We start from the raw sequence: 11,900 nt of genomic DNA on the forward strand, positions 1-11,900 counted from the left end.
AAGAAGAATTTGCAAGCAAGAGGAATAAGGGAATATATTTGTTGTGCTAGATGTGGAGCTGAGGAGGAATCAATAAACCATGTGTTCTTTGAGTGCCTTCCTGCGCAACAAGTTTGTGCCTTGTCAAAGATACCGTCAAACCCAGTTTACTTTCCTACTAGCTCGCTCTTTACGAATATGGATCACCCCTTTTGGAGGGTACTCCCGAAGATGGATGATCATCTTTTTGCGTGGTTATTATGGTATATTTGGAAAGGAAGGAATAATAAGGTGTTCAGTAATTTGGATATTGACCCAAGGGAGACACTTAAGCTTGCGGAAACCGAATCAACGCTTTGGGCGGAAGCTCAGGTGTTGAAGACAAAACAGCTAACACAACATGGTGAGGGTTTGTACCGTCAGCTGAGGGTAGGTCGTTGGTGCTTTATAAATGGTTCCTGGAAAGACAAAGAGCCTTACTCAGGCCAAGGATGGTATAGTACACTCGAGGGTTTCCAGGGTTTGTTGGGGGCTTGGAATACTAGGGCATGTCTGTCACCTCTCCATGCGGAAATGGAAGCATTGATATGGGCAATGCAATGCTTGAGGAATTTGCATCAGTTTCAGGTTACATTTGCTACGGATTGCACTTAATTGGTGAAGATGGTTTCGGAACCGGAGGAATGGCCGGCGTTTGAGAGTTACCTGCACGATATAATGATACTGAAGACAAGTTTTATTAGTTCAGAGATCATTCATGTACCCCGGATGGAGAACCAAAAGGCGGATAGCCTAGCACGATGTGCAAGGAAACAATCGTCTTTCGTCGTTCACATGGATACGGAACTACCAGTTTGGTTCGCAGAGTCTATATGAGTCTGTTTGTTGACGACAAAAAAAACTTTGTCGTTCACATGGATGCGGAACCACCAGTTTGGTTCGCATAGTCTATATGAGTCTGTTTGTTGACGACAAAAAAAAAAGTGTTTTTTGGTAATTTAATACATGTTTCTGGTCAATAATACAAAGTAGATTAAAAGAGACCAAAAGTTTGTATTCTTACATTACTTTATTGTGTGGAATATTTGATATGTAATTATTCTCTTATGGTCTCAAGTTTTATAGTTTTTCTTTGTGTTAAGGAGACGTTGACAGAAATAAAAATAAAAAAAAACTAAAATGATTAAGAATATAAAAAATAAGTTATCATGATGTTTAAATCATAATACATATATTACTAACTATTAGTAAAACGATTATGCTCGCATGTGCATGCAAAATACCTAATTCCATTAGTATTTAGTACAGATTTTGCAAATTCTACCAAATTTTTAGATTTTTCTTTAGTTTTGTTCAATTTTGAATAAATTTGAATAAATTAGTTTGTTTATTTCAATTCAAAATTTGGCATGATATATTGTCTTTGTACGAAGAAACCCGAAGTAACTGATTATCAAACCGAAAACCAATTTTTTTTCAGAAAACCTACCAAACTTCGAACCGAAATAACTGAAAATTTTCAAAATTCCAGGCCTAGTGACATTCGAGCCTTATGCAACACAACTTTATAAAACAAGACATTCTAAAAAGTTAGTTTTCCATTATTTATGCAACATAATATTGCGTGAACATAGAGTACACACTCTCCTCTCTCTTACGCTACACTCTCTTACACACGCTATGTCACAAACCATATAACAAATAGTAACCCTAACTCTCAACACCAATCCATCCCTACATAAAACCCAACCGAGCTACTTGGTACACAAGAAAAGAACATTCTATCAAGAAGAAGAAGGAACCCAAACAGAAGAAGCATACACGATTCTACCTTTCCAACCCTGAAGCAACCAGTTCCCGTCCTGATCAATATCGAAATTCTTATCATACCCGTTCTCAATCTTCAGCTTCAGATTCTGCATCAGCTCCTTCTCGAGCGGAAGCTGCTTAAACCCCGCTCGTATCACCCTCGCCTGCCACTGCTTATAAGTCTCGGGCCTCTCCACTCTCTCCGTCCCTTCGCAAGCCACAACGTTCATAATCTCCCTCCCGTAAAACTCCTTCTCGAACATCAGCCTCATCTCGTCCTCCCTCGCCAGCTTCGAGTCGCACATGTCAAACAGCGCCGAGTAATGAAACAAGGCTTCCCTGAACCTGGTCACAAAGAACGGCGCGTTGTAGGACCCACTCAGGACCGCTTGGATGAAGACGCTCGGGTTCGCTTTCCTTATCAGCTTCAAAACCGCGTCTCTAGGGCTGTTGACAACAACTGTCTCATCCAAAAGGTTCTTGAAACGGAAGAGAGAGTTCACAACTACAAACTCTCCTTGCTCAATCTTCAAATCTTCTACTCTGATCGTTTCCCACTTCTGAGCTATCGCGTTGTACTCAAATGGGACCTTGTAACGCTGACAGTACCTCGCCAAGCGAAGGCCCGTCTCGTGAACTCCCTCAGCCGGTCTAAACCCGCGCTGAGGAAGCTCTATCCCAGTGATCCTCAGCTTGGGAGGACCACCAGGTCTGAACGAGAGGCGATGGATCAGAGCAGGCCACTGAAAGCCATAAGAGATCCCAAAATCCACGATGTGGATGGTGTCGGCGTTCGCTGTCAGACGCATTATGCTGTGGTTAGCGAATATGATAGCAGCTTTCTTGAACGGGCAGACGGAGATGTAGGTCTGGTAAGCCTTTAACATATCAGCTGCAGACGTTTTCTTGGAAGATAACGCTGTGTAGATCTGCGTGCCGGTCCCAGCTAACCGCGCTTCGAGACTGTTTGCGAAATAATGAGCTAGTCTTTCTGATCCGTTGCCTAGAGGAGAGGAATGCTCTCGTATCTGTCTTAGCATCTCGTTGGCGGTTCTGCGATCATCTACTGATACAGCTTGTGCGCAGAGTACCAAGAGAGTTCTCAGATCAGCAGTTTCTTTCTTGGAACCTTTACTATTACTATTAGTAGTAGTAGCTGTTGATTTCTTTCCACGAGCCTTTGCCTCTGTTGGAAACTTCTGGTCAGTAATGCACACAGGCTGCCCGGTGCCGCCGCATAGTAAGATCTTATCAAACATTTCAGAGAGCTCGGTTTCTTCGACGTAAACAGCGGACTGTTTGTTGCTTCTTTCTTCAGCCAAGTCTTCGTCTTCGTCGCGCCAGTGACTTTTCTTCTTCCCAGTCAATCTACTGTTGGAAGGAGGAGGAGGAGGATGCTCTGCCTCATCCTTCTTCTCTGTCTTGACAAAGACCTCAGAGGTGTTTTCGTCGAATCCAGAGTTCTTTGGGACGTAACTCTCAACGTCTATAAAGAGCTGACTAGATTTGGGAAGGAACTTACTCGCTTCGTCAACTCCTCTTTTGAACTGCATAGCCAGTTCACTGTCTTTGAACATGCTCGACCCGAAAGATGCACTGTTACCGCCACTGGTGGACCTAGAAGTGGACTGGAACACAAAGTTACTAGGGAAGGGCGTCTGTAACCAAGAAGGTCTATTATTATTCTCCAAACCATCAAGGCTCCAGTGTGAATCAGAGGAAGTGGTGGTGCTTGCGTAGTCACTAAAACCACCACCACTTGGGAAAGAACCATCAGGGCTATCTTCAGCTAACTTCTCAGGGTAAGAAGCTCCATGGTCCATTGAAGAAGGGTACTGTTCACCAAGGGCTTCGTAGAGAGATTTCTCAGCGGCTTGAAGAGCTAAAGCGTCATGAAACATACAAGGCTTCTCTTCCATGTCTTCCTCCATAAGCACCTGGCTTATGTACTTGAGAACAGAGTCAGAGAACTCAGAGTCATCAGATGGAGATGACAAGCGATCTCCTGATGCAGTTTCAGCAGCAGCGTTGTTGTTGTTACTGTTCTCCTTCTGAGGATAAGGCTCTGGTGGAGGAGCAGAGGAATGATCGAAAGACACGAAATTTAAGAGAGGGTCATCTAGATAGAACCCATCAGATAAATCTACGGTTTGGTTTGAGGCAGGCAAATTATCAAACTCGCTAGTGAAATCAAACCCATCTAAGGATCCACCTGAATAAGAACCCATGGATCCACAAACCCAAAAAATCACCAGAAAGATCAACTAAAGGTGGAGACTTTATGTTCCTGATCAAATCATAACAAAAAAACAGAGCAGTGAATAGAGGAGAATAATAATTAACAAAACAAATAAAGATTAGAGAGAAGTTATCAGCATACATACCTCTTTGTGGGCTAAGATGACCAACGAAGAAGAAGCTTGAGCTAGGGGAAAAGGTTTGGACTTTAGAGAGAGAGAGAGAGAAGAGAGAGTGGAGGAGGAGCAAATGAAAGATAAGAAGAAGCAGTGATGTGAGATTAATTGTTTTTACTGTAAAGAAGATATTATAAATTAATTAATAAAATAATGAGAGGATAATAATAAAATAATATGCCCTTTTTGATTTTTCTTTGTTTGACGGCAATCAGTCGATTCAGGAAATTTCCTCATGTCTGAATGAGAATCTTTCCGTATCCAGACAACAATTTTCACTGTTTTATTGTTTTATTGTTTTTACTTTTGACTAAACAAAAAAAAAATCTATTTTTTACAGTGACGACCATGATTTTATCATTTAACTTTGGATGGATGCGCTCTATTGAGACGTATACTTTCTATTCCCATTGGGTTAATCCTAGCCACATGAAAACATATCGATCCAAAAGGATTTAACTCAATGGTGTAGACTTTTCATAAAGATGTGGAGTTGTGAAAATGACATGTCCAATTATTTCTCTCCATTCATCGACGATGAGATGAGATCCCTAAAGAATCTTCCATCGTATTCTCTCTTTGATTTTGCGTCTAAAAAGTGTGTGTGCTAGCCATCAGAAAATGCCAACGCGAAATCATTATTGCTGCATATATTATGTTCCATTTCCTCGTATAAACTCTTTAACCTTTTGTTCTTGTCGTGGAATCTTTGCTTCTATAGCTATCTCAGCCATGTGTATGGACACTACTCAATGGTTTAGCATTATATCACAAGAACTTTTCTGTATGTTTTGTTATCAACTCCAACACATTCATTCTCAATGATGCTTGCTTGTACACATTTTATCTCAACCACCCTATTGATTTTTTGGGTTAAACATATACGTTTTACCATATGTTTTATTAACCCATACACTAGGAAAACAAAAAAAAAAAACTAGTACAAATCACGAAGCTACATGTCTGTCTTGGTCCACATGTCTATGAAACGTAACAAATGAAGTTTATATTGTATTATCTCATCAACATACTCCACTTTCTCCACATGCAAATTTAGACAACTTTTGATGGTATACGACGGATGTGTTGATAAAATCCAAAAACTTGAATAGCATGCAAGACACGATTCCTTGGATAAAGTATCTCAATGATCTATATAATTTGTAAGTCAACAAAGGGAATAAACGTCATGTTATTATATTACCAAGCACTGTGACAATTACACAAGACTTCACATATATATCTCCATCTCTATTATCTTCTCTTCACCACCCACCTTCCATTCCTTTTTTTCTTATACAATGATTCTTTTCAAATACATGACATAACAAAACAAATAATTAAGTATATATGAAAAGAAAAAAAAAGCTGGTTCATATGTCCATTCTCACGCCGTGAAGATGACATTTTTTCCCTCTAAAGACCAAGACTGGTCTCAAGCTTCTGGGGTCCCTCTAGCAACTGCTGTTTTCCCTGTTGTTGGGACCAGTAGGCATGAGCCATTAGTACCCGGTCCAAGAGCTCTTGTGGAACTGGCTCACCTCTCCTTTGTTGCGGTGATATTCTCGCTGTGTGCACCAGCGTCTTCCATTTGTCCTATCATTCACATCAAAACCAAAAGATAATTACTTCTTACACAAACAAAAACATACCTCATATACAGTCTGAGCTATAAAAGGAAAAAAAAAATATATATATATATATATATATATTTAACCTTCAAATCAACATAAGTCCGGTGCTTTGCATTATCAAACGCTCTCAGCTTTACATCACGCCACCTGCAGATAAATATGCACATAAATATTATTGGACCAATATTAGTTTGGTGTAACATTAACAAATTAGTTACCTTCCGGTCCCAAGTCTTTCCACAGCTTGAACAAGCGCCTCTACTTCCGCAACAGAGAAAGGTCGACGTATTCTACGCTGTGCCACCTCAGATCGCTTAGGTTTCCGATGTGGGACTACGTTTAAAGCCTGAGCATGCAGAGGAGGAGAGACAGGAATCAAGGCTCTGGAGTAGACGGGTTTAGCCCTAAATGGTGAAGAGGGTTTGGAGTCAAGGTCACTTTCAACAGAGTCACTTGGTTTAGCATGTTTCCCCAGTGTTGGGAGACACCTAATGGACAAACAAACGCATTATCACACCAAAGATATAAGAAGAAAACATTAATCTTTGGAGTAAGACTGACTTAGTTAGAGTGTGAGGTACGTTACACGGACGCATATAATCAGAATCTTTAGGAGAAAGTGGTTTTGTGGATTGTGGAGGATTGGTCTCAAGACAAAAGCTTAAAGTATCTGAAAGAGTGTCTAGAGAGATTCCTGTCTGAAGAAGCATTTTATTGTCGTCTCTAACCTTTTTCCCATGAACAAGAACACCTATGCGTAATCCACCTTCAAGTATAGTGGTTACAGCTTCCAAGACTGTCCTCTAGCAAAGAGAAGCAAAGTCGCATTATTATCCAAATATATGAATGACTCATTCCAGAAAATTCTAAGAAAAAAAAACAAACCTTAAGGGAACCAATAGTAGCAGTCTCTGGAACTTCAATGGAAAGTTCAGGAACCCTAAATGACTTGATTCCAAGTTTCACTAAGCACATGAAACAAAAATGAACAAAGTCAATACAAAAACACCAAGTGATGACAAAAGAAAACCTTAATAAAGAAAAGATACCATGAGAATCTCTTGATTGTAAAGCTGGCTGCTTCTGACAAGCTATGGTTGACAGAAAAGCTGTAGAAACAAAGCTCAAAGTTAATTATCATTATCATGTATTTAACATTTTACCAAAAAAGAGGTTAATTATCATGATGTAGTTTTGAGGTTGAAGCTTAAATGACTAGCTTCTGATTATACCCTTTCGAGGTGAACCAGAAAGGCCTTCATTTCTAACTGTTTCTTCTGACTGTGAGGCTGTATAACCATCAAAGTATCTTCTTTTCTTGATTGGATACTTCTTCTCCGATCTTAAGCTTTTGAGACAATGTTTCTTGCTGTAATAACCAGGCTTCAAGTCCAAGTCTAAACATCGTCAAATAACTCATAAGTTAACAAAAACACAGATAAAAGAACATATGACAAGCCCACAAGTGTGTCCACATGCTTACCTGAGCCAGCTACCATTGTATCTTTCTGATTTGAAGAGACTTTACAATACTTTGAAGACAGAACTTTCTTAACTCTTCCATCATTATTTTCCATACCATTGAGTAAATCTATATGATGCTTATCCTTGTTCTTTGATAACTCTGGTTCACAGTTTAGCCTCTCAAGCATTGGTTTCTTGTCATTAGTATCTGACCTAAAACAATCACCATTGTGGATCTTGGCTTCCTCATACGCTAATTCTTGAGTTCCAAGCTTCTCCGAGGAATATTCACAAGTGATACCAGAGGTAGATCCAAATAGGAAATCTTTATTAGGGTTTGGAGATCTATTGAAGCTTTCCATTTCACGAGCTTTTGGAAGGATCTCAGAGACAAAGAAACTCCTTTCAGCATTATTATCATGATGATGATCACAATGAGTCTCTTCCACAACCATTTGATCGTCTGGTTCTTTCTTACCCCCACACCGATCTTCATTATTATCTCCCGAGGCGTTGTTACTTGAGGAAGAAGAAACCCCACCACTTTCAAGCAGTAGTTTTCCATCTACTGCTGCCAACAAATCGAAGGACGATGATATTTGATTGTTTTCGCTTTTCTTCTTGAAAGCACTCTTCTAGCAAAACCCACAAACATAAAAAGACAAATCATTGTTAACATTAAAACCTAAAACTTGTGGAACACGATAAGTACAAGAATCTATTTACTCTTGGGGATCTTGCAGCTCGAGGTGTGGGAGGCACCTCATAGCCATTGAATCCATAATCTAGTCTCGTTTGCAACACCATGATTATAAGAGCATTTCTCTTTTTTTTTGTTTTTTTTCAAAACCTCTTTGTGTGGAAACAAACAAAAGTACTGGATGTGATAAGGGTTTAAACCCATGGTCTTATACCTGTAACACAGGACGCGTCTGAAGAGCGAATAACCGGCTAAAACCAGTAAACCTCAACCCTGAAGACCTGTTCTTCTTCTCTTTCTTGGGTGACCCATCACTGTCTCACGAACTTCCACAAGATTCTGACACATGGAGTCTCTGTCGGATCGTGCGCGTTTTTTTAACCACACACAAACTTCGACAAAAACGTGGAGTCACAAAGCCATGTAAGTTTTTTTTTTAGTCCAAGCCATGCCATTCTTTTTTTTTATTGTCTTTTCAGTTATTTTATATTTTATTAGAATATTGTACTTCATTTCATAATTTTGTTCATAGTAGTTTTGAAGTATCGAAATCCACATACTATATAGTTATTTATTCCATAGTTTGACACCCCATCGTATAGGTTTGTAATCAATTTATGACAATTAATATAGGGTTTGTAATAGTTAAGTTACTATGAAGTTTTATAAAGCTCAATCAAGTTTTATATTAAAAAAAGAGGAAAAACAATAGGGCAAATCTCCAAAATAGCACATTTCTAAATTTATAACACAAAAATAGCACTCAAAAACTAAAATGACCAAAATAGCAACTTTCGAAGTTTATCCTTTGAAAATTTTAATTTTTTTATTTTTCAAAATTTGAAATCTTATCCCCAAAACCTCATTTCTCAACTCTAAACCCTAAACCTTAAACTCTAAACCCTAAACCATAAACCCTAAACCCTAAACTCTAAACCCTAAACCCTAAACCCTAAATCCTAAACTCCACCCTTTAACTTTAAACCATAAGTTTGTGACTTTTGATAAAACATTAAGTGCTATTTTTGTGACTTTTGACATTGAGTGCTAGTTTGGGAACAAAAACTTGATTTAGTGCTATTTTGTCTTTTTCTCAAAACAATATTACGTGAAGAATATTTAATTATCAATATCGGAGTTTCCTTTTTGATAACTACCAATATGATTGTAGAATATATGACTTTCCCTCTTTTCATCAGTATGAATATACGATTCTTCACTCTTCATCAATAATATAGGCCTAAGCCCAATATTTAGAAGCCTAACCCAAATTAGTTTAGTGAAATCGTGAGGGGCCCCACCAGATTATGCTAGTTAAAGGGGAGTCTTGTAACTGCTTTTGCTCCGTCTTTTTGATCATTTAGGTCTTGCGCTCCCGACAGCGATGAATCAAGGAGAAGAATATCCAAACTGGCTGGAGCTTCCGCCGGAGATGACGTCATCGATCCTGAACCGTCTCGGCGTGATCGAGAAACTGGAAAGCGCGCAGAAAGTGTGCAGATCGTGGCGTCGAATCTGTAAAGAACCCTTGACGTGGAGTAAGATTGACATGCGTAACGTGGGACACATGGGAGGTAGCAGTCACGAGTTGGAGAAGATTTGCCGCCACGCTGTTGATCGTAGCCAGGGCGGGTTGGTTGAGATCGAGATTTGGCACTTCGCTACTCCCCGATCTCCTCAATTACATCGCCGATAGGTTTCGTCCCTCTCTCTCCCTTGGTTGCTAGCAAATCTAGGTTTAGTGAACAGACTTGGTCGTAGAGGAACATTGTGTTATTACTGTTTTAAACAGTACGTAGTCTCTTTCAATCTGCTGCATCAATAGACATAGCCAAGTGAAACATTTTTCTACGCCCCAAATTTTTAGAAAAAAAATTATATGCATGGCTTTAAGTCACCAAAAATGTAAAAATAAACTTTTTTTTATCGAAACTTTTACTATATCTCTCAAGCCTCCAAAATTTCAGGACCGACCCTGGGTTGAATTACAAGGAGCAGATTTGTGACTGTTAGTTAGTCCTCTGCCCTATCCATTTTAGAAAAGAAAACATCCACTTGATAGTTGATTCTATTAGTGTTATGCTTATGAAGTTATTGAGATGCTAGGAAAGAGTGTTTTTGTGTAACTGTGGCTTGCTTGCTTCTTGTCCTTTTGATTATGTTTTTCTAACGTTGTATACATAGCTAATTTGCAGTTCAAGTAAGCTGAGAAACCTTAAACTCGCAATGTGCTATCTAATAGAAAACGAGGGACTTATAGAAGTCATTGCGAAACTTCCTTTGCTTGAAGTCCTCGAGGTTTCTTACTGCTCATTATCAGGAGAGCCTCTGGAATCTATTGTCCCGTCTTCTTGTCCAAATCAGATGACATTGGGGAACAACTGTGATGATGTTGCTCTAGCAATCGCTGAATCGATGCCCGGATTCACCCGCCTCCAGCTTTTCGGGAACAGGTTAACAAACTTCGGTTTAAACGCCATTCTTGACAGGTGTCCTAACCTGGAATATCTTGATGTACGCCAGTGCATCAATGCTGACATTGTTGGGGATATGGAGAGGCGGTGTTACGAGAGGATCAAAGTTTTGAGACGCCCTAATGACCCGGTAGATGACTACCCTTCTGGCGTCTCTGATGTCGATGAAATGTCAGAGGAGTATTACGGTAATTACTCAGCTGCAAGTGACTATTCTGACACAGGCGAGGACCTGGGTTTCTAGATGCTTTGGCTGACCTCTTTTAAGCATGCTCGTTGTTTTGGTGGACTTTGTGTGACACTGTTTAATGTGTGTGGTCTTTTGTAGTATTGGCTTTGTGCCTTTGGTCTTTTTACAATTTGTAAACTTTATTTTTTTGGCAGCTTACAATATCTAAACTCTAATGAGGTTTCAAATTATAATATTTGTTTCATCTTCCTTTGAGTCAAAACTTTTGAGTTTATTCTGCAACATCATAGAAAACAGGGCCTTGTGCTTATTCTGCAGTGATACTTATCCACAAGTTGCTTAAGTTTGTTCTTGATTAAACCTTAAGCCCAACCATAAATACCAAGATCAGAACTAATATATATAATAAGATGATTTTATCGCAGTGATACTTCTCCAAAAGTTGCTTAAGTTTATTCTTGATTAAACCTTAAGCCCAACCATTAATACCAAGATCAGAACTAATATGTGTAATAAGATGATTTTATCTCAGTTCGTTATCATCAAGCTCTATAGAAATATGAATCATGGTTTTGGATAAGATTAAGCTTTTAAACATATTCACACGACAGAGTATCTTTCAAACATATAGATGAAAAGATTAACGAGCTGAAGGAGTGTCACTGATGAACTTATGCCATGTCCCATGGAATTGGTTGAATTTGCATTTTTGCACTTTTTGCTTAAGCTCTCGTATATTTCCAATTACTCTCAGCTAAACAAACAGAGATGGTGGAAGCCGTCTTGGTCCAGTGGTTTGATCAAGGGTTTTATTAATGCTTGTACACCATGAGGTATGAGTTTCGATTTATGTGAATTAATGGAGAAACAACTTATAAGAGATTTACAGCATGACGCAAGGAGTACCGTCAAAATTGGATCCAATAGGGCGGCTCAACTGATACAGTCAGACGTGAATCTTCATAAAACAGATAAAATTGTTGGCTGTAAAATTGTATATGTTAAAAAAACAAACAAAGATGTGACTCTTTTTTTTTTTTGATGAAACACAATTTCTATTAAAATCTAACCAGAGTTGGGTGAGGCCATAATGGCAATTTCAGCGGACAAAATCTGCTTAGTTAATCCATCTGATGTCCTGTTTCATGGGAGATCCAGGTGAACAAGATGAAATCAAATGCGGAGGCCAGAGGGCTGATATCATCAGTTATACTTCAGCAAAATAAAAATAAGTTT

The 11,900-nt window shown here is 39.0% G+C and overlaps 2 protein-coding genes and 1 pseudogene across 3 annotated transcripts; 1 reads left to right on the plus strand and 2 right to left on the minus strand.

Annotated features, from left to right (window-relative positions):
• Window positions 1-1,557: 1,557 nt before the first annotated feature.
• Window positions 1,558-4,290, minus strand: LOC106320898 (scarecrow-like protein 14). Its single transcript, XM_013759244.1, has 2 exons — window positions 4,173-4,290; window positions 1,558-4,075 (listed from the first exon to the last, which is right to left on the minus strand). Exon 2 carries the CDS (start codon window positions 4,014-4,016, stop codon window positions 1,764-1,766), a length of 2,253 nt encoding a protein of 750 aa, XP_013614698.1. The 5' UTR covers window positions 4,017-4,075; window positions 4,173-4,290; the 3' UTR covers window positions 1,558-1,763.
• Window positions 4,291-5,450: 1,160 nt separating this feature from the next.
• Window positions 5,451-8,153, minus strand: LOC106320897 (telomere repeat-binding protein 5-like). Of its 2 annotated transcripts, none has more exons than XM_013759243.1 (9): window positions 8,027-8,153; window positions 7,320-7,932; window positions 7,069-7,233; window positions 6,886-6,945; window positions 6,722-6,801; window positions 6,398-6,639; window positions 6,055-6,324; window positions 5,920-5,983; window positions 5,451-5,798 (listed from the first exon to the last, which is right to left on the minus strand). In XM_013759243.1, exons 1-9 carry the CDS (start codon window positions 8,105-8,107, stop codon window positions 5,619-5,621), a joined length of 1,755 nt encoding a protein of 584 aa, XP_013614697.1. In that variant the 5' UTR covers window positions 8,108-8,153; the 3' UTR covers window positions 5,451-5,618. The 2 variants fall into 2 exon arrangements, with proteins under 2 accessions (XP_013614697.1, XP_013614696.1); XM_013759242.1 differs by having other exon boundaries at window positions 7,320-7,935.
• Window positions 8,154-9,365: 1,212 nt separating this feature from the next.
• On the plus strand, window positions 9,366-10,853 carry LOC106320896 (annotated as a pseudogene).
• Window positions 10,854-11,900: the final 1,047 nt, after the last annotated feature.

This window comes from Brassica oleracea, unplaced genomic scaffold (genome assembly GCF_000695525.1).
Source record: "Brassica oleracea var. oleracea cultivar TO1000 unplaced genomic scaffold, BOL UnpScaffold01118, whole genome shotgun sequence".
In the NCBI taxonomy this organism is placed as follows: domain Eukaryota; kingdom Viridiplantae; phylum Streptophyta; class Magnoliopsida; order Brassicales; family Brassicaceae; genus Brassica; species Brassica oleracea.

Bases quoted from the DNA above. Each gene is read 5' to 3' on its own strand.
- LOC106320898 (XM_013759244.1), bottom strand. From the start codon at position 4,016: ATGGGTTCTTATTCAGGTGGATCCTTAGATGGGTTTGATTTCACTAGC.
- LOC106320897 (XM_013759242.1), bottom strand. From the start codon at position 8,107: ATGGTGTTGCAAACGAGACTAGATTATGGATTCAATGGCTATGAGGTG. The intron at 6,802-6,885 runs GTATCTTTTCTT...TCATGTGCTTAG, and splicing joins ACAATCAAGAGATTCTCATG to TGAAACTTGGAATCAAGTCA. The intron at 5,799-5,919 runs GTTAAATATATA...TGTGAATGATAG, and splicing joins GGACTTATGTTGATTTGAAG to GACAAATGGAAGACGCTGGT.